At 47.9% G+C, this 27,017-nt stretch overlaps 2 protein-coding genes across 9 annotated transcripts in view; one reads left to right on the top strand and one right to left on the bottom strand.

The window, feature by feature from the left end:
- The window catches only part of LOC149335140 (uncharacterized), a 167,983-nt gene extending 146,108 nt beyond the window's left edge, over positions 1-21,875 (bottom strand). For 6 of the 8 annotated variants that reach the window (XR_016284011.1, XR_016284010.1, XR_016284013.1 and 3 more), the window contains exon 1: positions 20,617-21,875. Coding sequence is in view for 2 of the 8 variants with exons in the window: in XM_089551803.1 (XP_089407929.1) it covers positions 20,650-21,825 (1,176 nt within the window). In the remaining 6 variants the exon portion in view is untranslated. The other 2 variants (XM_089551803.1, XM_089551802.1) reach the window with 2 other exon arrangements.
- Positions 945-3,121, top strand: LOC149335141 (uncharacterized). Its single transcript, XM_089553887.1, has one exon. It carries the CDS (start codon positions 1,241-1,243, stop codon positions 3,119-3,121), a length of 1,881 nt encoding a protein of 626 aa, XP_089410013.1. The 5' UTR covers positions 945-1,240.
- Positions 21,876-27,017: the final 5,142 nt, after the last annotated feature.

The following is a 27,017-nucleotide window of genomic DNA, read 5'->3' as shown; positions in this document are numbered from 1 at the left end:
ATTCTTCGCAGCCACGAAAGCGCCTACGTATAATATGGGGGCGCCCTGACGGTACGGTGTCCTGTGAGCATTCGGGAGGTTAAGAGGTAGATAAAACCAGTCTGGGCAACAAACTGGTTTCATCTACTGGTCAACCTCCCGGCCTTTCCTCCTCCTCCTCCTCCTCCTCCTCCTCCTCCTCCTCCTGGTGGTATTTACATTCGTATGCGCTGCTCTGAGCCTTCAAACTTTGTCGAAGTGCGCAAATACCATTCCCTTGTAGCTCTTGTTCAGCGCCTAAGTGTACCTTCGCTCCATTGAGAACCACAGCTTAGCAGAGAAGTTGTTGCCTAAGGGAAGCTTGGAAAAAAACGCTGCTCACAGCTTAGACATATAGGGGCAACACCATGCAGCTTCTGTTTTTCGCGAAAATTGATTTCGAGGCTTTTGTTGTATATGTTGCAGTCTCACGGGCTGTTAAAGACGCGTTTACAGCGGAGAAAAATCGATTTAGGACATTTTTCGCTACTTGATTCAAAAATGGTGACGTCAAGAACGAAAAAAAAAAACTACAAGATCCCCGTTTATAAGCCTATGGCAGTGTAGCCTATCTTGAGAGATCCGCCCCTCAAAAATTATTTTGAAGTACCGCAGTTTTCTTGCAAAACTGTGGTAGGTCAAAATAATAAAACAAAAAATATGCACCGGATATAGCGAAGATGGCTAATGACGCAATATTCGTTCGATATTGCTAACGCTCGATACTCATGCGCTGCCTCAGCGTTTTGCTCTTTTTTTTCTTTTTCCTTTGGTTCAGTATCGAGAAATTCTCGTTTCATTACGTTCGGCGACTCTAGTTGCCATTTTCGCAACATTTTTTGGTTTGTGAAATATATTTCCTGAGAAGGGTCTGGACGTTCTGCGGATGATTTTGCAAAAATGTTTCTCGGCTTCACCTGAGACCACCTGTGGTAGCGGAGGAGTGCGGACGTGCGTCGCATGGGCTCCGCAGATTTCAATCCCCACGGACTATCTCGACCCACTGGGCCACCAACGTTTTGTTGGATCTGAAAGAACTCACAAGCTGGATCACCCGGACACCGGTTTCAAGACGGTAGGACCATTTTTGGCAATATTACCGGACTTTGAAGCCCCGCGTGGCTCGGGCGACTTTTTGGTGGGAAACGCTCGCCGCTGAGCCTACTTAGGCTTAGCACGACTACGGGCGTTCGCGGGCAGCCAGGCCCGCTGAGCAACCGCGATGCAGCCTGGAACCGCCTCCCGCACCGCAGAATACCAAAATTTTGAGCCCTCAACGAGCAGAATAGCCCCGAATTTGCTAGAAGCACAAGAGATGGACGACGCGTTCCTCGACATCTCCGACTCCGAGAATTCGGCAGGCGGGGGAATCGAGGAATCCGCCATGCAGGAGCAGCAAGACACCCAAAAAGAAGACGAGGCAAATTGGGAATTGGCCCTGACCAAACGCCAAAAGAAGCGACAGAGAAAAAACGGACGGAACGCCGCGGCAAACGCCCCAATTTCCCCGGCCGCACAAGGTGACCTCGGAGGGGTATCCCCGGCGTCTACGCCCACAGCTGGCGTTCCAGCTGCCGGCGCGCTGAAAAAAGACGGGAAAGGAACGCAACGGCAGCTCAGGCGAAGGCTGCCCCCGCTCCCCAGGGACGATTTTAAGATTATTTTGCGACCGAAGGGACTTGTAGTCAAGTCGCTCCAGCAATTCCAAGTGGCCCGGGCCGTAGCCGCGGCATGCAGCAACAAGTTCGAAGGACGAGACCTGATCACCAGGCTCCGTACAGGATCGAATATTATAATCGTGAGCACGCCGAACGAAGAGGCCGCCCAGCTCGCGAGACGCATCACTAGCCTCAAGATCGAAGGACGCTCATACGACGTGAACGCTTACGTGGCCGCACCGGAAGACACCCGGCGTGGCGTGATACACGGAGTTGACCCCGGAGCGACACCGGAGGAACTGAAAGCCGATTTGTGGACGCGCACACAGGGTGTTACCATCCACAGTGCTCGAAGACTAGGCAAGACCAAGACAGCTGTCATCACTTTTGACGGACCCATAACACCGAAACATGTCATCTACTGCGGAGCCGAGTACAAGTGCTACCCGTATCGGCCCACAAGACAAATCTGCTACGTTTGCTGCCAACAAGGTCACCGCTCCGACGTGTGCCCCACACCGGACGCCAAGGCTTGCAAACAGTGCGGGATGCAAAACCCGCCAAAAGACCACCAGTGTACCCCGAGATGCCTGATCTGCGGGGGCAACCACGCTACCGGATCGAGGGAGTGTCAAGACCGATTAAAGAAAGCCAGGGAGCCGCGAGGCAAGGCCAACAGCGGCAACAACGGCGGCGGACGCGAGAGCAGACGTCGCAGCCGGAACGACCGTGGCGAGAAACCGAGGTGGTTCAGCTCGGAGGGGGAGTCCTCCCAGAGCCGCTCGAGATCCCGGACGTCACGGAGCAGTTCACGGAGCCGGTCACGGTCCTTTCCGCCCCTGCCACCCCCGGCCATCAAGGGAGGGAGCCAGCAGCAGCAGCAGCAGCAGCAGCAGCAGCAGCAGCAGCAGCAGAACAAGCAGAAGCAAGCCCGAAAGAGCGGCGGCGTCAAGGTGAGCTGGGGAGCCGAAAACCCCTGGTTTGCTCCGCACTCGGGAGGGATAACTAACAAACAGAACACAAACACAAACAGCAACCGCGACCAACCTAGACAGGAGGACGCGGAGAAAACAGCGCTGAGACGCGAATTAGAACTATCACGCGCTAGGCAGACAGAGCTAGAGCGCAAAATAGCAGAGCTCACGAAGGCAGTACGAGACCTTAAGTCGAACAGCCCTCCGCAGCCACAAACATTACAAACCCAAGCCCAGTCGCAAACAGGCAACGAGGATCTCAGTCAATTTAAGGCAGAAATCCAGCAAATGATGCAGCAGATGATGCAGCAGATGATGCAGCAGATGATGCAACAAGTGCAACTACAAGTCACAGAACTCCGGAGCAGCATCCGCAGACAGAAATTCGCCGATAACATTAGAGAAAAGGCCTACCACCGGCCCGCGCTAGCAGCCCTCGCCAACTCGGCCACAAACAACACTGAAGCTTAAATATGGCCAACAAAACCTTAGGCAACAAAGAAACCCTAGACATATGGCAATGGAACTGCAGAGGCTACCGCAAGAAGCAGGGCCTCCTCCAACAACACATTCATACACAACAAGCACCGCCCGACATCATAGCGCTTCAAGAGACGGGCACTACGCCAACATTCGCAGGATATACGTGCTACGAGACTCAAGAGAAAGGAAGAACGGCAACCCTAGTCAGTAAGGCGCTCATCGCCATAAACCATGACAAGATTGCCGACACCGACGTAGAACACGTGATAGTAGAAATTATACCAAAGAAGAAAAGAAAGAGGGGCAGCATCTTCCTTGTGAACGCATACAGTCCTCCAAAACAGAGGAAAGCAAAATTCCATGAACTTTTCCATGGCGCACGCAACCTAGCAAAAAACAACACGCTAATCATACTAGGAGACTTCAATGCCATGGACAAAAGCTGGGGATACCAAACAGCTAACCCAAAAGGCAAAGCACTAGCAGCGGCAGCAGAAAACACTGACTGCACCCTCCTCACAGACTCAGACACTCCAACCAGAATCGGAAACAGCGTCAGTACCGACACCTGCCCCGACCTCACATTCATACGGGGAGCGGAACAGGCAGTGTGGGAGAACCTGTTAGAAAATCTGGGCAGTGACCACTATATACTTAAAACACAAGTAACCTCAGACAGGCTAAAGCGCCAGCTGGGATCGGCAAAAATTACGGATTGGAGCGCTTTTCGCGAGGCATGCGACGGGAATCTCGCCGCGAAAGGGATCCAATCGATAGAAGAGTGGGGAAACATGCTGAAAGAAAAACAGCGCAAGTACACTAAAGAAATCGCGCGAACGACGCAGACACCCGAGGTGGACGCCAGGCTGCTCAAGCTATGGGAAGCTAGACGCGGGCTCACCAAGAGGTGGAAGAAACAAAAGTACAACAGAAAACTAAAACTTAAGATCGCAGAAGTCACAGCGAAAGCAGAAGAGTACGCGGCGCAATTGGCAAGGCAAAACTGGCAACAATTCAGGGACTCCCTCAACGGAACTTTGAGCACATCGAGGACGTGGCATATACTCAAGGCTCTCATAGATCCAACAAAAACCAAGGCAGAAAACAACAAAGCCATCTACCGGTTAATCCACCAGTTCAAGGGACCAGATTCAGCACTCCTGGAAAAAGTACGCGTTAAGTGCTTCGGGGACACACACCCAGCAGCTTACGCAGAGCGCTATCGAGGAAGTGAAAACGACACCTTGGACAGACCCATCACGCGAGAAGAGGTCTACGCAGCGATTCGAAACACAACCAGAAATACGGCCGCGGGTGCAGATAAGATCAATAACGCACTCATCCGCAACCTCAGTGATGAGCTAGTCGCTGAATTAACGGACTTTCTCAACAAACACTGGGAAGCGGAGACCGTCCCCGAGGAGTGGAAACATGCGGAGGTTGTCATGATTCCTAAACCAGGCAAGAAACTACAAATTGAGAACCTCAGACCGATCTCGCTCACATCGTGCCTAGGAAAACTGTACGAACGAGTGGTGACGCTGAGATTACAACAGTACATGGAGGACAACGAACTGTATCCCCACAGCATGTTCGGTTTCAGAGCAAAACTATCGACCCAAGATGTACTACTTCAAATCAAAGAAGAAGTACTTGGGAACGTCCCCAAGGGCGGAGAAAACATAATACTGGCATTGGACATCAAGGGGGCTTTTGACAATGTCAGTCACGAGGCTATCCTTACGGGCATGAACGACCTGAACTGCGGAAGGAGAATCTACGGCTACGCCAAAGCCTTCCAGCATTCCTGTGGCTTTAGTTCCAGCTGATGGAGGCGCCATTCGTTTGAATAACCCGGAAGCGGTGCAGGTGGCCCTTCAGACTACATCGCCACATTTCATGCGAATCACAGATGTGCGGCAGTTCGGCAAGGGTGGGATATTGTGCAGGTCGCCGGACAAGGATTGTGTCGCCGACCTTTTGAGGTGTACCTCCTTCGCCAACCACCCGGTGAGCGCATTTATTCCGCCTCATTTAGCATGTTCCAAGGGCTTAGTCCGAGGTGTTGACTCTCGATTGAGCCCTTCAGAAACGCTGGAGAACCTCTCGTCTGCGGGCGTCATTGCGGTCCATCGTTGCAGCAGAATGGTAGAGGGGGTGAAAATTCCTACAGAGTCCGTCATAGCCACATTCGCAGGAGTAGTGTGCCCCTCAGAGATCAAAGTGTGGCCACTAGTGTTTCGAGTTGACGCATTTAACTCTCGTCCCCTTCAGTGTCAGAACTGTTGGAGATTTGGCCACAGCGCCAAAGCGTGCAAATCGGGCTCACGGTGCTGTGCATGCGGCGAAAGCCATGCAAGAGAAGAATGCCCTGAACAGCAAGAAAAATGTTGCCTGTGTGGTGGTGCCCACTCTGCCAACTGTCCTGATTGTCCTGCACGAGCTCAAGAAGTGCAGGTTCTAGAGATAATAGATAAACGTCGATGCACGCGACGAGAGGCCTTTGCAGCAGTCAAAGAAAGAGCCTCATGCTATTCTAGTGTGGCTGCCAAATGTCCACCTGCAATGGACGCCTCTTGGACACAAGCAATTAACGCTGCGGTTGAAAAAGCAGTGGCGAATGCAATGGAACGTATTATGGAAACGGTATCCACGTGCATCTCACAGGTAGTAGCTACCCAGATGACTAATATGCTGCAAGCGCACGCCGCTCCGCTCTTGTCTGCTATGGTTTCGGCTGCTCCTCCACCATCTGTGGACATCAATAGCGCTCCACAGGGCCAAAGTCAGCATGAGCGACAAACGACTCCTGAAAAATCTCTCCCGAACAGCGTTAAGGACGCATCCTCTGATGAATGTGTTGAGATGGAATTCGATACCCGCGCCCAAAAACGAAGTGGGTCTCCTTTGAGTATCCCGGATCCATCTTGTCACCAGTCCAAGTCCCAGAAAAGTCATGCAAAACAAAATCCTAAGACCAGGATTCTCGAAGCGGCAGTTGCCGCTGCAGCTCTCCCGCCAAGATAGGGTCGTTAAGTGTTCTCCAATGGAATTGCCGATCTATATCCTCAGCTTCAACAGATTTAATGTGCCTATGTACTCAACTTCAACCGGATGTAATTGCGTTACAGGAAACATGGCTTACTTCAGATATTAATTATCATCTCAAACATTACCGTTCGTTCCGGCTAGATAGGGAGGGTTGTTGCTGCTAATTTCCTTAAAGTTTTGTCACAGGGCCTTCATTTCTTTTCAGTATGCGGACAGTCAGTGCGAAATACTTGCGGTTGATCTCAATATCCCAGGTCAACAGCCCTTTACTGTAGCTAACGCATATTTCCCTTCAGGTGTGCATGACACTCGGCCCCTTGACTCATTGATGTCTAGCAGCAGATCTCAGGTTTTATTAGTTGGGGATTTTAATTCGCACCACGTGACGTGGGGGTTTAAAACAGATTGTTTCGGCTCTAGACTATTTGATTGGGTTTGCGACAACAACATAGTCTGCAACAATTCAGGCATGCCTACATTTGTACGTGGTCTATGCCGCTCTGTTTTAGACTTAACTTTTTCCTCCCCAGGAGTCTCTGTCTCGTCTTGGGCGCCTGTTGACTGCGCGACTAACAGTGATCATCTACCGATCAGTTTCAGGGTTGCGTGTAACTTAACTCTTCCCGAACGACAACAGCGCACCTTCATAAATTATGTTCGCTTTAAAGACACTCTCAAATCAGCTCTCACAATCGATTCGGACCGAAACACCACTACGAGTTCCGAATGTAAAGCTACACATATATGCACAGTGTTGGAACGCGCAAGGCAAAAGTCTGAATTCATAGTCACAGGATCCAAGGATGCAATCACCAATAATTGGTGGAATGCAGAGTGCACGCGTGCCTATAGACGGCGGAAAGCAGCCTGGAAGAAACTCCTCCTAAATCAATGCCCTAAAAATTGGTTGGATTATAAGTATGTCGCAGCAACATTTAAGCGCACTATCTCCCGCGCGAAGGAGGAGTATATTACAAGTCATTATGATTTTCTTTCTCAGTCAGGGAATAAACGGGCCCTGTTTAATTTTATGAGGAGAAGGAAAGTGATTCCACCGGCTGTCAATATTGAATCCCTCATTCAATCCCCTGCTGACATCGCTAAGGCCTTAGAGGGAATTGCGGGTGGCCTAGAACGTCGATTCACATCTGCACTTCATTATCCACCTACATTCTCATGCATCTCCAGTGATTTCATTGAGGTCACAATGCCTGAGCTTTCGCAAATTGTTTTGCGCCTATCTCCAGCGGCTCCTGGCCCCGATAAGGTGACTACATCTATGATTAAAATTTTGTTTACCGAATCTCCTGAAGATCTCTTGGCTTTGGTTAACCATTCCCTTAAAGGTCCATGGATACCCCATGAGTGGCGTCTTGCGGAAATAGTTCCAATACTTAAAAAACAAGGGGAGGGTTTCACTTCTGACAACATACGCCCGATTTCATTAACATCGAATTTAGTGAAATTGGTGGAACGGGTCCTGCTTCGTCGTATCATGTATTTCATTTCTGCAAATGATATCTTGAATCCTTGTCAAATTGGTTTCAGGCCGGGCTGTTCGATTTGGTGTGCTCATACTGACCTTGAGAGCCGTATTAAATTAGCTCGCAGCACTAAACAGTTTGCCGCGCTTGTCACACTGGATATCAGTAAAGCCTACGACAGCGTCGAGTACTCGATGCTGTTACACAGATTACAGGTCCTTAATTTCCCAAACTATTTCGTAGCCTGGATCTTTGCTTTCCTGGAAAACAGAGAATTTTATTGCCGCCGAAATGGTGTTTCTTCAAAGAAATTCCGACAGACAAGAGGTGTTCCGCAAGGCTCAGTTCTTTCCCCTGTTCTTTTTAACATCTTTCTAAGCTCCATTCCATGCATCCATAATGTGTCAACTTACGTGTACGCTGACGACATCGCATTTTTTGCTTCTGCAAAAGATATTCACTCTCTGTATCAGATCTTGCAGGATTACCTCAATATTCTTGACAACTGGTTAGGAAGTATTCATCTGTCCCTCAATGTGAACAAATGCGCCTTGTTGGTCTTCCCGGTTTCTCATCCTGTACATATCAGCGTTTCTTATAGAAATCATATAATTCCTCAGGTTCAAACAGTGAAGTATCTTGGAGTGATCTATGACTCTACTATGTCCTGGCGGCCTCACATTGAGCAAGTTTCTGTAAAAGGAGTTCGGGCCATTGGCATCCTGCGTCGTCTTTGCAGCGCTAGGTCAGGGATGAGAAGGCACACACTTCTGCTGATCTATAAAATGTATGTCCGCCCAATTTTGGAGTTCGGATGTGTTTTATTCTCAGGAGCTCCTGCCTATAAACTTCGACCGCTTGTGCTCTTGGAGCGTGAGGCGTTGCGCCTCTGCTTGGGACTTCCGAAGTATGTAGCTAATGTTGTCCTGCACCTTGAGGCGCGAATTCCATCTTTATTAGCCAGATTTCGCCTTTTAACAGTCCAAACCTTTTTAAATTTGTGCGACTCTCCTCTCCACACATCCAATGTAATATTTCTTAGTCAGCCCGCAGTCTTTTTAAATGCCACCTGGTCTCGTTTGCATACTCCGCAGATATGTTTCGTGCAGTCTCTCCTCGATCCCTTAAACATTAAGCTCACAGATATCCATCCTCTGCATAACATCTCACCTTCAGTCGAGATTGCATTTGATAACATTTTCCCATCGAATGCCAAGCTCCAGCCCTTTCCTCTCCTTCTCGGTTTGTTACAGGACCACCTAAGATCCTTTCCTTTTCATATTCTCATTGCTACCGATGCCTCGCAGGATCGTGAAAAGGCAGGTGTGGGCATTTTTTCTCCTGCATTGGGATGGTCCTTTTCTCTCCGTCTCCCTGACTTCACTCCAATTTATCTGGCCGAATTATTAGCTGTCATTCTAGCTTTACGTAAATTAGATCCTGCCGTTTCCAAAGTCATGGTTATGACGGACTCTCTATCTATTTGCTTTTCATTATCATCTCCCTCTGAGTCTCGGGCATTACGCCTCTTTAAGCAGCTGATCCCGCTTCATCTAAAGTCGGTGAGGTTGCTTTGGGTACCGGGTCACGTGGGCATTCAGTTAAATGAGGTTGCTGATTCATTAGCAAGGGCCTCTCTCTGTGGCCCAATAATTGCGGTCCTGCCAACCTGCGCATATACAGCTGCGGTGAGGTTTCGCAGTTACACAATATTTCAGGAATTTTCAGCCTCGGCGCTTACTTCATCCCCCGAATACAAGCATCTTCTGCACCCTTGGAGCAGCAAAGACTGGAGTTCGCGTAGACTGGAGGTCTCTTTCACGCGTTTGCGATGCCGAGTTCCTCTGCTAAAATTCTACCTTCACAGATCTGGTCTGGCGGTTTCTCCACTGTGCCCATTTTGTGCTGAGCCTGAGACAGTGGATCACTACCTGCTGTTCTGCCGCCGATTCTGTTCTTTGAGGAGGCGCCTATTAGAAATTCCGTTTCACCAGCTGGGTCTGCCTGTGACCACTGAGGTTGTTCTTTCCTTTGGCGCTACTTCGCTTGGACGAAGCAACAGGAGTGCGCGCTGTGCGGTTCAAAAATTTCTTTTAGAAACACAGCGACTCCCATGCTAATTTTTTTTTACTTTTTTTTTATTTATTTATTTATTTATTTATTTTTTTCCCCTTTTCATTTTTCTGATTATCAAACTTTTAATTTATTATTATTCTTTTTTATTTTTTCTGCCTCTCTTTCAGTCAATACAAAATTGAACCATTCCAGATGTATTCAAATCTGCACATTATGCCGTCCTCCCATCTTCGATCTCCCAGCTAACAGGACCCCTTTCGTTGCGTCGTCCAATCTGTCAGCCTATTCCCTATTAATTCTCCTTTTCCTCTAAAGCTCCTAATCATTCCAACAGTTCACCGCCTGTGTCTTGGCCACTCCCCCGTAGTGGGTATGTGCCATTCTACTCGAGGCCAACCAACCAACCAACTACGTCAGAGAAAGAGGGCTAGCATGCTCCACCGAGAAATCAGAGCTCCTAAGAGTTTGGAGAGGAAAACAAAATCGCACAGTCCCCACTAGCGACGACTTAAAGTTGAACGTCTACCTCGACGGGAAGTCGATACCGGAAAAAACACTCATCAGAATCTTGGGGATGTGGATACAGTCAAACCAACGCTGCACTCACACTCTCGCCCTACTCAAAGCATCCACTCTACAAGTGGCCCGCATGATCACGCGCATCTCACACAGACGTCATGGCATGCGAGAGGAGGACACACTTAAGTTGGTCAGAAGCCTGGTAGTCAGCCGAGTGACATACAGCCTCCCCTACTATAATCCCATCAAGAGTGAGGTACAACAGGCGGACGTGATTCTACGCAAAGCCTACAAAACCGCACTCCACCTTCCTCACAGCACTTCAACTGAAAAGCTCCTAGCCCTAGGACTACACAACACTTTCGATGAATTGAGAGAGGCACAACTAGTCTCCCAACTGCGCAGACTACAACAGACCCCATCTGGCAGGGAGCTCCTAAAGAAACTGGGCCGCGCCGATCAAATTCAAGAAATACAGAGGACAGAAACAATTCCGGACGAATATCGCAACACACTAAAAGTAACGCCAATACCCCGGAACATGGATCCCAACCTACACAAAGCACGCAGAGAGGCAAGGGCTGAATACCTACAAAAGACATTAGCACCCCAAGAAACGACGGTATACGTGGACGCAGCCACATACACCAGAACAGCGGGGCAGCACAACAGCAATGCGGTAACAACGGTGATTGACTCAACCCTACGCGAGATCACCAGCGCATCACTACAAGACTGTACGATAGTCGAGGCTGAGGAAGCGGCCGTCGCTCTAGCGGCAGCGGAGGGCTATCGGTCTAAACGGTCTCTAAAAATCCTTACAGACTCACAAACAGCATGCCGCAACTACCTACGCGGCAGAATAGGGCACAGAGCGCTCCGCATACTCCGCTCTGGGGGCCACATAACACAACGACAAACAAACGGAGAACCAATCAGGCATACGATAGTATGGACGCCGGGACATACGGGAGTAACAGGGAACCAAGAGGCGGACAGGATAGCTCGAGGGTACACTTATTACCGAGCATCCAACGTAGGCGACCTCGAGGGGAACGAACCTGTACCCCAAGATTATTCGGCGATTCTAAATTATTACAAGGGCTGCAGAAAGCGGTATCCACCACCGGACAACTCCCTTAGCAGAGAGGACTCTGTCGCGTGGAGACAGCTACAGACGGGCTCCTACCCCAACCTACACGTACTCAACAAAATATATCCAACACAATACAATGACAAATGCCCTTGGTGCCAAGAACCCCCCACGCTGTACCACATAACGTGGGCATGCCAGAGGATAAGCGTGGTACCAGTGATAACAAACCCGAGTGCGGAGCAATGGGAGGGAGTGCTCTCCAGCGATCGTCGGGTCGACCAAGAAGGTCTGATTCGGCGAGCAAAACTGGCAGCAGCATCCAGCGGAGCCCTGGACTAAGGGCAACCGACCTTTGAGCAAGATGGACGAAGCCATCTCAAAACCGCCGAACACAATCCGAATCTAGAGCTAATAAAGTTTTCACTCACTCACTCACTCGGCTTCACCTTGTAGGCTTTAACGTCCTGAATCAACGGCAATCTAACAAAGCAATTTACAGTTTTATTCATTGAACATAAAGAGTTCATTTTCGTTCGTTTCCCATAAACCAGTACGTACCTTGGGTAATCAGAGACATAAATAAACGGCCACTGAAGCCAATTAAAATCAGTTCTCGGTAGCAGTAAAAATATTGATCATCTGGTAATAGAGGAAAGCGCGTTCAATCTATCTCTAACATCGTTATTTTCAAGAAAACAACAACATTCACTTATGAATTCTTTTTTTTTTCTCGTTGTTACCTTCCCTTCAGTTCAAGCATTCTTTTTTTTATATAGAAAAAAACTGCCTGTGAGGTATAGTGTTTGGTAGCGCTTTTTAAATACCGGTTCACTTCCTCGACAGTGTTGCGTAATGTGGGTATGTACAGTCAGGCCGGAATGAAACGCGAACACGCATATGTTATACATTTCTGCTTTGCAGCGAGGTATTCCTTTACAACCTATTTTCGATTATGCCTTTCAGTAGCCCCTTTACCCACACACATGATTCAGGCTAGTTGTACACTTCAGCTGAAAGTAGCCAGGTAAAATATTTTGTTTTCTTGACATGCTCTGTTCGCATTTCATTCCGGCCTGACTGTACAAATGAAAGCATATCGCGTCAACTTCAAAAGATAACGAGAAAGAAAAACGCCGAAGTTGCCAAATACGGAGGAAAATAATAAAACAAAAACAAACTCTGAACCAAGGAGGCACACCATCCGCATAGGCACATAACATTGCGGAGGGATAACATGGTGAGGTGGGCCTAGATTTTGTGTCTGCGTCCGAACAGCGCAAACATCCCGGCCCTAATCGAAGTGGGACACATGATGTGATGGGAATTTTCCCGTATTCCGTGTTCACCCGCATATAAGCAGACTTGTGTTTAGCGTCTGTGAATTGGTGGTCTTATGTTGATTCGGGCTAGAGATCGCCGATCACGTAATCATGTCCGAATTAGATCGCCTAGGTCCATTCTAGATCGCACCCCTCGATCATATCTCCTTTAGGTCGCATCCACGGAAAGCAAGAAAATTGGGCACGCAATGTTTGCATGCCTTACTCATTCGAACATCGGTGCGCGAAGTTTTGTTAAATTTGGGAGTAATCATTACAGATATCACAGCCCAAATAAGAATTTTCAATCGAGCGAATGCCGCACCCCACCAAGACTGACCGTATGCATATACCCAATAACCGTTTCAGGTTTAATAGGTGTACTACGTTAGGGTCAATAAGCTTTCTGCGATTTGTGTTTGCATTTCATAGTATTTTTGCATAATATACGTAAAACACACGAAAAAGGACGGCTATAAATGAAATATTCTGCCAGAGTAAACGGGCAAAAGCTGTTTGAATTATACCCGATGAGGCCTCGCTTTCTGGCGAGAAACATTGCACCCTGTTTTTTGTTTTGTTTTGTTTTACTGGGTCATCGTAGAGGTTAATAGAGAAACTGCTTTGTGCATTCCACTGCATACATAAATTAAACTGCAGAGATTATGTAAGCAGTGCCCTAAATATATTCTCAAACGACAGCTACTGCAGTATACACATATAAGTGTTCTCAAAACAAAGACAACATAGCCCGAGCAGTCCGATCGTTGTAACATCAAACAGGAAAGAACAAGACGCATTTGCACAGGCATAAATACCATAGTATTAGAAGAAACACAATATAGTAAAAAAATAAAAATGGTTTGGTTTGGTTTATGGGGTTTAACGTCCCAAAGCGACTAAGGCTATGAGAGACGCCGTAGTGGAGGGCTCCGGAAATTTCGACCACCTGGGGTTGTTTAACGCGCGCTGACATCGCACAGTACACGGGCCTCAAGAATTTCGCTTTCATCGAAATTCGTCCGCCGCGGCCGGGTTCGAACCCGCGTGTTTCGGGCCAGCGGCCGAGTGCCGTAACCACTGAGCCACAGCGGCAGGTAAAATAAAAATTACTTAGATTACTAATATAAAGAATGCGGGAAAAATCATTTCAGCGCAGTTTGTGACATGACATATACCAGACGGTTAGATTTACGTGATTTGTGCCAAATAACTTTACATTGTAATCAGTTGCTTTTATTTGGCAAAATATCAGTAATTGAAGGGTAGAAAAACTAGGCAGTCATGTCTCAAGAAAATATAGCCTCGCTCATTGCATCAAGCAGTGAACTGAAGCATAACTTCCGATAAGCTAAAGACAAAAGTTATTTTTTTAGAGCTCCTGCGTAGGATAGGAAGACGTAATAAAGGCGCGAAATATGATGACCCCAAAAAAATACGTAAGCACTTTTGGGAGGCTTCTGTAAGAGGGAGGAAATCGGAGGAAAGAGGCGGTATTCCGCTACCAATCCCAGGAATGATCTGTTGGAATACAATTGTGTAGACCTTACAACCAGCGCTTCGCAGGCACATAGAGGCAGCGTTTCGCAGGCACATAGAGGCAGCGTTTCGCAGGCACATAGAGGCAGCGTTTCGCAGGCCTCTATATAACTCTGGAAGTTATATAGAGGCAAGCAAATACAAAAAAACAAGCATGCACGTGACGACCACGATATGACACCAAAAATCCGAGCCCAACTTACAATCTAAACACAGATATGCCTCTAATGGAGGAAAAATGGAGTAGCATGTCCTTCCGCTCACTCCCTATTATAAAACATAATAGACTAGAGGACAGGATACTCCCTTTTTACTCCTCTCTGTTTAGAGTGTGAGGAGGTTACCAAAACAAGCTTCAAAAACGTGGCTGCAATTTCACGCGTTCCTGAACTTATCTCCGACTTATACGCGGGTACGTACGGTAGACAGGACGCAACAGGCTGCGCCCACGCTGGCCACTCGATGTCGTCGCGGATGACGCGGAGAAAGGAGCGACTCGTCGTCGAGGCGTTCTTAATCTCGACCCCCCCCCCCCTCCCCCAACAACCTCGTCCACTTGTTCACGCAGCTCTCGGCCTGATCTAGTTTGCTTTTCGCAAACAATGCCCGCGAAATAACGCAATTTATTCCCTCCTGCTGGACCTCGTCTCATCTTCTAGCGTTACTTGCACGCGTGCTTCAGAACGGCTTTTGTTGCGTGTGCGTGCCCGAGCAATAGAGGCAATAATAATGGTCAATATTGGGAGGGGGAGCAATCTTTGATTGAATCATCGGCTTTGTTCGCGCTTCCCTTAATCGTGGGCTATTTCAGCATAACAGCAATGGCATGGATGGCTTAATCTCGTGCGCATGAAGTAGAACGCAAGAATAAACAGTTCAAAGTGCGTTGTATCGATGCCTCTAGGTAGAGAAGACCTGGACAGTGGTCAGGGGAAATCGAACCGTGCCTAGGGAATAACGCAGCTTGCCAGTATTAGACACCTTTAGCATACAATGTACCGTGTTACCGTTACCGGTAACCGAGTACCGGGAGCCCGCGCGCAGCCAATGCGCATGCGCAAATCGCCTTGACGGCGCCAGATGACGCCACGTACTAGGCAGTTGTGCACGCGCCTGCAGCATCGGGACCAATCAGCGCGTGCTCACCGGTGGTAGGCGGGCTCCCGGTACTCCGGTAGCGGTAACACGGTACACGGTATGATAAAGTTGCCTATTATCCTGCGGGCTGTGCCATTTCGTGCACGTACAGGTGCGGACAAAAGTGAAAGGAGCACACTATTGCCTTCTGACATTTTAAGGCGAAAGCCTTTAATGTCTCATCGTTGTAAGCAGCAGTTGTCGACAGAAATGTCACGCTTTTCAGTTGGTCGAAACGGTCGTGACGTCACAGTGCGCCAATTTCAAACTGGGCCAATTGTACTTTGGCTAGTAACCATGCAACCAATTGAAGGGATCATATAGTGATGCTACAAGTGGGCCTGAGCTTAGTTAATTGCTTAATTACCCAATTAGCCTAATTAAATTTTCTAGTTAGGCCATATAAATAAATAAAACCGAGTAAGAAATTGCTCGAGCTCGGGAATCGAACCCCGGTCTTCGGAGTGCGAGACGAGCATGCTATCCACTCCGCTATGCCAGCTCGATGGTTTGGAATGAACACAGGCGCGTCTAGTGAATACGGTGTCTTCGCTCACTCCCATCCTCCTCCCTTTCCTCCCGGCGAGGTTTAGGTTTCCACCGAGGTATGAGAGACAGATTCATTTCCTTTCCTCATAAACCAATTTACAAACGAGGGAGGCGTAGAACCAAATGGGCGATGGCGTTCTATGGACTCCCTGGCAGCGTTGCAAGACGTTGTTAGGGTGTTCCACTCTTAGAGGCGAAGCTTAACATCTTAACCACACATCAGTGACCACACTTTAGGTTAAAAAAGTGCCCCCCTAAATTTTGACGGCTGTCCATCGAGATATGCCGCACAGTTCCTGCGTAATTTCCTTTCCTCAAATACAATTTTCACTTTCTTCATTACCGGCCCTCTTTGTCTTCTTTCACTCCCACTTCCTCCCTTACTCTACGGTGCGGTTCAGGTGTCCATCGAGATGACGGAGAATTACTGCGTCATTTCCTTTCCTCAAAACGCATTGCGTTCAAAGGGCAAGGCATCGCGCCGAACGGGTGGTGGCGTTCCGTGGACTCCCTGGCAGCGCTACAACACGCTGTCGCGTTCCACTCCTAAAGGCGAAACTTAAGCGTCATTAATTAGCAGTTAATTAGGATTCAGTCATTAATAATTAATTAAGCATTGATTAGTGATTTGTCATCACTTAGTAATTAGTACTAAATTATATGTGACGTCACCAGTGCACAGAAGCAGCGAAAGTGGTGCGGAAAACGCTTTCGCCTTTACGCACTTTAGACAGTCAAAGTGCCCCCTGAATTTGTTCGCTCGTTCTCTAACTGAAATTGCCGGTTATGGTGCGTGCATGGTATTAAGGCGGAAGCCTTTAATGTCTCATCGTTGTAAGCAGCAGTTGTCGACAGAAAATGTCACGCTTTTCAATTGGTGGAAACGGTCGTGACGTCACAGTGCGCGAATTTCAAACGGGGCCAATTGTACTTTGGCTAGTAACCATGCAACCAATTGAAGGGATCGTATAGTGATGCTCCAAGTAAGTGGGACTGAGCTTAGTTAATTGATTAATTACACAATTAGCCTAATTAGCTTTACTAGTCAGGCCATATAAATAAATAAAACCGATTAAGAAATTGGTCGAGCTCAGGAATCGAACGCCGGTCTTCGGCGTGAGAGACGAGCATGCTATCCACTCCGCCATGCCAGCTTTTTTTCTTTTTGTCTTTATTGCCTGTTTTGACAGATTACAACAGATCATAAACAGATGTTCTGCGCTGCACACTCAAACAACAAGAACGGACATGTGTTTCACTCGCGTGAGAAAATCAAAACTGTCTCAGGGAACACAACTCTCCCATCAACTCGATAACTTCATCTCCAAAACATAGCTCCTTGTACACTTCACGTAGCTTAAATATGTTTTCTTTGAAGTAATCGCGGACAGAACGCGCATCTTGATCACAGTGTCGTACAGCCATCCTGCTTCGCCAAATACTGTGCAGGCCAAGCAGGAAAATTACATCATATTTATAAAGATCCGGCTCTATGTCCAGGAATCGTATCCCATACGGCGTTAGGGGTAATTCGTTCTTTATTGTACGCTGGAGCACGTCCCAAAAGAGCAGCGCATCCCAGCAATCAATAAAAACGTGTTCTATTGACTCTGGTTTGCGACACAACAAGCAGTCAGCACCCCATGGTAGAAACAATCCCTTTTCCTCCATCCATGTTTTAACCGGCAACGTCCCAGTGTGTAACTTGAAGAAGAACGTCTTCACACCCGCTGGCACCAACATTTTTCGTACTCTTTTTAAAACATTTCCTGCTTGGCCTCCACTATACATAGATCGATAGATTGGCTCCGGGAAGACAGAGTCGAGCAAATCTTTTAACAATTTCTTACGCGTGACATTAGAAAGATATTCCAAACTGAAGCGCGCATTCAGAAACCGGAAAGCAAAGACCACTTCTTTCAAAAACCTACTTGCACTGTATCTCATCCCGTCCACACTGGAAATAACATAGTTTGGCAAAGCCGAAGAAAGCCTCACTTGAATAAATGTCCGCAGGAAAGGGTCGCGTTGATCTCGAAGAAACAGAAATCTTGACACCACCTGCCTCAGGTACAAGTGGGGCAAGGAAAGACCCCCTTTTCTCAAACGCAGAAATAAATTATCACGTTTAGTCCTCTCCCATGAGGACTGCCAAACAAAAACTGCGAAGAGACGATGAAACTTTTGAATGCTAAGTCGAGAGCATGAAAGGACCTGCAACAAATAGCACACTTTTGAAACCAGATATACATTGCATATGTTTGCGCGCGTGAATACAGACAGTTCCTTCCCCGACCATTTCTGTGCACGCGTGGAGAGTTCTTGAATTTTCTCCTTCCAAAAGTCATCGTTATCTCGATACTTGTCAAGAGGTACACCTAGGTATTTGGAAGGAACATGTGACCATTTTACACTTGCGTGAAACAAAGGCGCTGATGCCCAATTCCCATGCCAAAGGCCCGCACACTTGTCCAGGTTAACAACGCTATTGGTTACATCACAAAATCTACGAACAACCGACATCGCATGTTCTATGCTGCTGTGGTCACTACAGAAAACTGCCACATCATCGGCATAAGCCAATACTTTAATTTCACATGCTTCCAGTTCGAAACCACGAATACAGCTGTTATTTATTACATTTCGGCAAAGTGGCTCCAGGTACAGAGCGAAAAGTAGCGGTGACATTGGGCAGCCTTGCCGCACGGATGCTCTAACGGCAATTCTGTCTGTGAGCTCTCGGTTAACAACCAGATTCGTGGTACAGTTGCTATAGGCCATTTTAACCCCTTTTAAAATAACTTCTCCAACACAGACATGTTCAAGGATTTTAAAAAGAATGTCATGACATACACGGTCAAATGCCTTCTCTAAATCAATTTGCAACATTGCGACTCGCCTAAAGTCAGCGTCACAGCATTCCAGTATACTCCGAGTGACATGAACATTCGTGAAGATGGTCCGCCCTTGAATTCCACACGTCTGGTGGGGGCCAACCAAGATGTCCATAACTGATTGTAAACGTTTGGCTAATACTTTCATAAAAATTTTATAATCAACATTAGTAAGCGTTATCGGCCGATAACCTGTAACTTGCTTAAGCTGAGCAGGATTGTCAGTTTTCGGTATAAGTACTGTATGTGCACGAGAAAACGACGGTGGTAAAATACCAGTTCTATATGACTCTTCATAAACGCGTTGCAAAATGAGAGCAGTTTCACGTTTGAACGCCTTATAAAATTCTGCTGTTATCCCGTCAGTACCTGGCGATTTCCCCAAGTGAAGCTCATCAATAGCGCATTCCAATTCCGCTGTTGATAAGTCGGCAGACAGGATGTCAGTGTCTTCACTGGTCAGTCGGGGTAACAGACTTAAAAATTCATCCTGAAAGGCCTGTACATCTGCCGATTTGGAAGCGAACAAATCACGGTAATGCTCACTGAAAGCCTCCCTTATCGCCTTGGGATTGTCGGTCAGAATGCCTTTGTTTTCAATTTCTACGATATCTTTTCTTCTAGCGTATCTTTTTTCTGTCGTCAAATTTCGCCTACTGGGCATATCATCTGCCAGCAAGCGATCTGCTCGTGCACGAATTGCAGCTCCCTGAAACAATGTCGCATCGATAACCTCAAGCTTTGCTTTAACTTCGCTGATAAGGTCACTGTATAGTCCCGGAGCTCTATTTTCCTCTGTAATTAATTCTTTCAACATCTGTTTTAGGTTCTTCTGTTTCGCTTTCTCAGCGTGCTTGATTGCTACGGACCTTTCAATAGCCCTCATTTTGACATCAATTTTGAATTCCTCCCACTTTTCTGCCCAACTTTTTCCATAATTCAACCGAACTCCTTCTAACACGTTCTTTGTTTCTAAAACAAACGAATCGTCCTTTAGTAACTTTGCATTCAGTTTCCACAAGTCCCAGCTGAATTTCGCTTGAGGTGTCACATTCCTGCCAATGGTGAATATGACACAACAGTGATCGCTAAACGTAACCGGTTCGATAATGTAGTTATCGCAAATTGCCGCCAGCTCAAGGGAAACGTAAGCTCTATCTAGCCTAGCATGACTACACCCTTGAAAATGTGTATAATGACGCCTCATTCCGCCCTTTGCAAACTGGGCTACGTCTTGAAGTGAATACTTTTCAATGTTTTCTTTCAAGAAAACAGCACTTTCGCTTTCGGTGACTGTTGAGCCTGATCGGTCATCTGCACTGAGAACACAATTGAAATCCCCTAAAAGAATGACAAGTCTATTGCATTCCAGATACGCACATAGTTCCTGGAAAAACAAAAGTCGTTCACGGGGTTTCGTAGGAGCATACACACAGATAACTCTCAAATATTCCTCCCCGTACAACAGATCACAGAGCACAAACCTTCCCTTCGTGCAATACACCACTGCTTGTTCCTCGATATTAAGACTATTCTTAATTAACAGAACACAGCCCGCTGATGTCCCCACTGCATGACTAGCACGCACGTTATATCGCGGCTTGAACTGCGCAACCATAGCGTCTGTCGCGCTCGCACTCTCTACCTTTGTTTCTTGTACTGCAAGAATGTCCAGGTCTTTCTCATAGAGCAGGCGCCTTAGCTGACATTGTTTACGTCTAGCTGCTAGTCCACGCACGTTTAACGTGCCGCATTTTAAATTTGACGGAAGACAAGCCATGCTGAAAATCCTGAGCACAAAAAGGTACAAGTCCCTTACCAGGCGTACGCCTTACCCTCCGAGAAGGGGCGATTAATCAGCGCTCCTTGCGCTGCGCACGGGAGACGCGGACGATGAACGACACTCAGGCACATACTTCCCCTTGGCCCCGGTGGGTCTGAGCCACTGGCGCTCAAGGCGTTGCGACCTGACCTCGGTGGAAGGTTGTGAAGGGGACGGCAACACCGTCTCGGCACGCTTAGCCGGACCGAAGGTGTCATGTGATGCCCTTTCATCCTCGACTGGCTCCGCTTCGGCGTTCATGGCAGACGCCTGGTCACTCATCGGCGGCGTTTCAGTCGCGTTGCTCAAAGCTCGTTGTTCGTTCGGCGTCTTGCTCGAAGTTTCCATGTTTCCTTTGGAGACGCTTCCTTGTTCCCCAGACGCACTCTTCTTTGGACGGTCATCAGGGGCCGCCGTTTCAGCTTCCTCAACGTCCATGATATCCTCTTTATCATCACAGTCCTCTGAGGCCGCCCCTAGCACATTGGCGTACGTACGTATGCAGTCCTCACGGACATGACCAAAGGCTCGGCACTTAGTGCAGCGAGGCGTCTGGCAGTCGCGGCGGATATGCCCGCGTCTGCGACATCGGAGACAAACAGGCGCCCTACCGGGCACAACCACAAGGACGGAGCCCCCGTAGAATTTGAAAAGATGCGGTAGCTCCTCCGCCGTGACTCCCTCTTTAAGCACCATTCGAGCGACACGTGTTGTCGACTCCGCCGATTCAAATCCTGGAACACTCCATTCCTCATGCTGAATTTCCATCACTTCCCCTAACTCGCTCAGGGCCTTCCGTAGGGTCTCACTGGGTATGTGAAATGGCACCCAGTGAATCTTCACCTTGATCTCCTTTCGACAGGGATCAATAATGGCACAGTAACCGCCTTTCACACTCAGGCCCCCGGCCGCAAGTACAGTGTCCTTCGCCTCCTGGGTGCGGAACCTCACGAGCCAGAGGTGGCTCATCTGGTAAGCGCCAATGCCGCTGACATCCCTAAGGACGCCGGCATCTTCTAATGGTTGACGAAAGTCCTCTATTCGATACGGACGCTTCGAGGTATCACCGTGCAAGAAAACACACAAACGCATACCTTCGTCAGCCGGCAGTGACGGTAGCAGAAAGCGATAACCAGGAGGTGGTCCAGTCACCGATTCATCCCGACCAACAAAGGCCGTTGCGACACCTCGCCCGGAGCGAGCCATTTCTGCGTCCGTCTAGCAGGGCAGCCAGAAGCAGAATCCCACTCCGCCATGCCAGCAAGATGGTTTGGAATGAACAAAGGCGCGTCTAGTGAATACAGTGTCTTCACTCACTCTCATCCTCCTCCATTCCCTTCCGGCGAGGTTTAGGTGTCCACCGACAATTGAGAGCCAGATACATATCCTTTCCTCAAAAACCAATTTACCGACGAGCGAGGCGTAGAACCGAATGGGCGATGACGTTCTATGGACTCCTTGGCAGCGTTGCAAGACGCTGTCGCGTTCCACTCTTAGGGGCGAAGCTTAACATCTTAACCACACATCAGTGACCACACTTTAGGTCAAAAAAGTGCCCCCCTGAATTTTGTGAGACAGTTACTGCGTAATTTCCTTTACTCAAATACAATTTTCATTTTCTTCATTACGGCTCCTCTTTATCTATCTTCTTTCACTCCCAATTCCTCCCTTCCTCTACGGTGCGGTTCAGGTGTCCACCGAGATGACAGAGAATTACTGCGCCATTTCCTTTCCTCAAAAACCGTTGCGTTCAAAGGGTAAGGCATCGCGCCGAACGGGTGGTGGCGTTCCGTGGACTCCCTGGCAGCGCTACAACGCGCTGTCGCGTTCCACTCCTAAAGGCGAAGCTTAAGCGTCATTAATTAGCAGTTAGTTAGTATTCAGGCATTAATCAGTAATTAAACATTAATTAGTGATTTGTCATCACTTAGTAATTAGTACTCAATTATATGTGACGCCACCAGTGCCACAGAAACAGCGAAGGTGGTGCGGAAAACGCTTCCGCCTCTACCCACTTTAGACAGTCAAAGTGCCCCCTGAATTTTTTCACTCGTTCTCTAACTGAAATTGCCGGTTATGGTGCGTGCATGGTATTAGGTGAAGCCAGTCAGCTTTCGTACGGAGAAAAAAAAAGTAGCTTCATTTCCAACAGCCAAGGCGTGATTGCACTTAAAATCAAATCGCATGTTTCCTTCACTTATGCCCGCCCTTATCCGCTCTCCTATTCAGCGCTTTTTTATGCCGGAAAGCCTTGTCTCTCACAGCTGTGCTTACTGTCGTGGACGAATGATTGTCAATTGGATCTTTAGGGGTCATCTGTTTGAAAAGTTCGGCGCACACTTCCTCACAGCAAGTGGTGCAGGTATTAGGCCTATTTCACGTCCAGTGAAGCCAGCGGTGTTGTGTGTGTGTTTGAGTAGATGCGTGGTTATGAAAGGAAGGAAACTAACCCAATGGGCATTGAAACTCCCCTGGATGTCCTGCGGACGTTCAGGATGTCCGCAGGACGACCAAAAGAGGTTCAGTGCCCATTGGGGTGTGCCCTTGTGCATTATCTCCTGTTTAGAGAAGGCACAAGCACTTCACGTTCCAGGCAGGTAATATCCGTGATGTTACAGGAAATTGATATTAAACTAAAAACAGCCTGCCTGCCTGAACCGGCGTCTGCCCGCTGGCCTCGACTGCTCTCGCCCGCGTAACACACAGGAATGTTGTAAAGCAAATTTACCGGCAAATTACCGAGGCGTGAATGCTGTTATGTGCATTCCCTGTTAACATAAGTTGTGTGTTGTGGTTGCGGCTTCCAAATAACCATGGGGTGTTTTTTTTTTTTTTTTCCAGGCTACGAGATGCATCAGTATCCGTTGTGTACGGCCGTTCATTCTGCTAGATATTCATGCCGTCTGTTGCTTCGGGATCTTCAAAACTCGTGAATGTATTATCGCTGTCCTGTGTTAAAAATATGCGCTTAAAGTTCGTCGCTGCGACAATTCGCACCGACAATGCTAACATCAAGCAGCGAGGTGTTCGATTGCAATTTGATTAGTCGGTGCCGCTGTTTCATTTTAGAGCGCAGCTCTTTGGCGTCCGTTCCTGGGTTTCGCGTCGTCGTCGGCGTCGGCCTCGTAACCAGCTCCGCCCCCCTTTCATCCCCCCAGCGCTATCGGCGTCAGCGGCATCAGTCAGTCGCTGCTATCTCTTCCCTCCTCCCTTTATCGTGTTGTCCGCTTGCTGCGCGCGCTTCTGCCCCCATCGTTTGCCGCTGGGTGTACACGCCGCCCCCCTCCCCCCTCTTGCTGCGAGTCTCCGGTTGTCAAAGCGCCGGCTCGAACTTAATTCCTTTCTTCGCTCCTCCTCCAATGCAACCCCTGAGCGGTGGCAATCAGAGAGCCAGATCGGTGGCGGCGGATCTGTATATGTGCACCGCCCGAGCCGAAATTGCGAATACGTGTGAAAAATAAAAAAAAAATTCTGTGATAGCGCATACATGTGTTGCTCGATTTCTTTGCCTCAATCTATCGAAAAGGTGAAACAGCTTATTTGCTGCGCTCAAATTTCGCATTAGGAAGTAACGTAATCGTCGGTAATTTTTTTTTTTGTGTGTTTGCGTTCTGCATGTCTTTCGCAGTGCGCATATCTGCAAAGAAGACGCCGGCAGTGGCAATAACAAAACGCTATTCGCAGTTAGTATATGAATTAGTGCCGCCGGTGAAACAGCGCTGTTTGTTAGTTACATAGGCTTTGATTATTCCTGTGTTGGTCCTGAAAATTGTTTCTGCCTGTTTTCCAATGAAATTTACACTTGTCATGCATCTAATTAGTTACATAGCCTTTGAGGCAAATGTCTTTTTCTGGAAAAGTTTCTCCTCCTGCATCAATAAGAAATGTGAAAGGATGTTATTAACTCTACCAGTTATGTGCCATGTGATTTTGTTTAGGTGTTTGAAACAGGAGACAAGCATTAACTGATTCTTATCATTTTGCGGTAAAATGCTCTGAAAGGTAGATGAGCCCAGTTTATTGGACGGGTTGGTACGACTCGGCTTTATAACAGCACTGAAGACGCAGAAAGTGAAGTGTGTGGTTGCACCGGACAAGCAAGGTAAATACTTACTTCAGCTGTTTAGTGATAACAGGTGCTAGATATTACTGGGAGTATAAAAGCTACAGAGACTCCCGATTAGACTGTTTTTTGTGTGCGCTTGTGTCCAGAAATTAAGGTTGTTAATTGATCGCGAGATAGACGCATTATTCAAGCGCATTTTAGGTTTAGGTTTTATGGGGTTTAACGTCCCAAAGCGACTGAGGCTATGAGAGACGCCGTAGTGGAGGGCTCCGGAAATTTCGACCACCTGGGGTTCTTTAACGTGCACTGACATCGCACAGTACACGGGCCTCGAATTTCTCCTCCAAAGAAATTCAGCCGCCGCGGCCAGGATCGAACCCGCGTCTTTCGGGCCAGCAGCCGAGCACCATAGCCACTGAGCCACCGCGGCGGCTCATTTTATCAGCGTATTTGCGCTAGCGCGACATGCGACATATATCTCTATTCCGTGTCAAGCAAATGCTTTTTACTTCCACTCAAACTCATATTGGTGATATTCAGTGATTGTTAGTGCGTATGTGTACTTCGTGGTTGGTTTTCCGTGGTTTGTGTTTCATTGCTTTTTGTAGCTAGAGCTACATTACCCGATGTCTCGCCGTTTCGCTGTGGGCCTTCGGCGCCACTTGTGCGCATGCGCGACGACCCGAGTGACGTCACAGCCCCGCAGCTGGTACGCTGCGAGCCGCGCCGCTCGCCTCCGACCGAGAGGCCATCGAGGCGGCCGCGTGTGACATTACGGATCACCGGGCCGTCTTTCTAGCAGTCAGTAAAGTTGAATAACACGTCCCACCTTCACCAAATGTCTCGTCTTTAATGTCTAACACGTAGCCATGACGATAACCAAAACAACTAGAAGTAACCAGGGATATACCGTACCTCTCCCAACGTATATCCTGGCATAGCTGAGCTAAGCCACTGCCATTTTTTTTCTTTTCGCTAGGAAGCTTCTCGCGTTGTTTATTGAGTGGTTATTCTGATAAACTGTCAGCTGTAAGTCAGCGCCGTGTGCATCCTTTGTTGTTCTTTCCTGTGTCCCGCTCGGCTGTAGGTGTTTATACGCTCGCTGTTGGGTGCTCGGAGCACCAGACGTGGAATTCGGAAATCGCGGGTTCGGATCCCGCCACCAGCATATGATTGTTTTTTCTTCCACTTTCTAATCAATTGTCTTTCAGCGATAAAATAAATACTTTTCTTATTGATTAGATCCACAAAAATATATATAAAACAAAAGCATTTTCCTGTTCTTCTTGGTTTCGCCGACTGTTGGCTTTCTTCATATGATTACTGCATGACAGATTGAGTGAGAGTGCCTGAGTGTGTGAGAGTGTGAGTGAGTTTCAGTTAGTGAGTGAATGAAGAGATGAGTCCCAGTCGGTAGAATCTCAAGCGCAGTGAGGCCTCTGGTGCAATCACTAACGCGCGGCCCCAATTATTTTTCGTTTGTCGCTGTCACAGCAACTTTAAAGGGTCACCCTACTAACGAAACGTGTTTTCGTTTTTGTGCATTGCCGCTTCGCCATACAACTGCCGTGAAGGGTCAGATTAATTCTGCGAAGCGCAATCTCTTAATGGTCTTCAGTTTCATACAACCAATCCAAGATCTGTTGGCACATTCGACATACAGAGAACTGTCCTTGCTCAACCCCATTTGTTTACTTCCGCAACTTATTTGTCTGTTTCTTCTCTAACGTTCCTATTTTTCTCGCGTGATCTATATTTGGCCTCCCCTTTTTGAAGTAATGGTTTCCCACGTACAGTGCGCTCACCCTGTCCTGACAATCGCACCCGACGCACAATGTCCAGTCGCAGTTCCATCATTCTTTCTTTTCGGCACTTCCGCCGCTTTCCACACCATCCACCAAAAACCTCCGTCAATTGACGCCCTTCGTCAGCGCTACGACAGTTTAGGAAGAAATCAATAAAGCCATTTTTTTCCTCTCTGCACCTCTCGTCGGCTTCAATCAACTTTCCTTTCCACCTCCGCCCCATGCGAACTGCGCTCTGTTATTTAACGCTGCGTTCGTTTAACAAAACAGTATATGTCGTTTGCACTCTGTCCCCCACAAGCTTTCTTCCCGTGAATGTCGTGTGTCGATTGAGCGGAACAAACAACATTCACGAGTCTCCTCACTCTGAAAGCACCCGGCAAACAACGAGCTAAATATGCGGAAGTTAGAGAAGAAAGAGAGAAAAATGTGGGGATTTCTTTTTTTCTCCGAACCAATGCGAGACTACAGATAGGAGGCGCCAGCAGAATAGGGGCGATCTAAATGAAGCCACCACTCTCTACTTA

This window comes from Amblyomma mixtum, chromosome 7, assembly GCF_055824585.1.
Source record: "Amblyomma mixtum isolate Tamu chromosome 7, ASM5582458v1, whole genome shotgun sequence".
Classification (NCBI taxonomy): domain Eukaryota; kingdom Metazoa; phylum Arthropoda; class Arachnida; order Ixodida; family Ixodidae; genus Amblyomma; species Amblyomma mixtum.
Note: the sequence above shows the minus strand (reverse complement) of the source record. Positions and strands in the feature narration are given on the sequence as shown.

Bases quoted from the DNA above. Each gene is read 5' to 3' on its own strand.
- LOC149335141 (XM_089553887.1), top strand. From the start codon at position 1,241: ATGCAGCCTGGAACCGCCTCCCGCACCGCAGAATACCAAAATTTTGAG.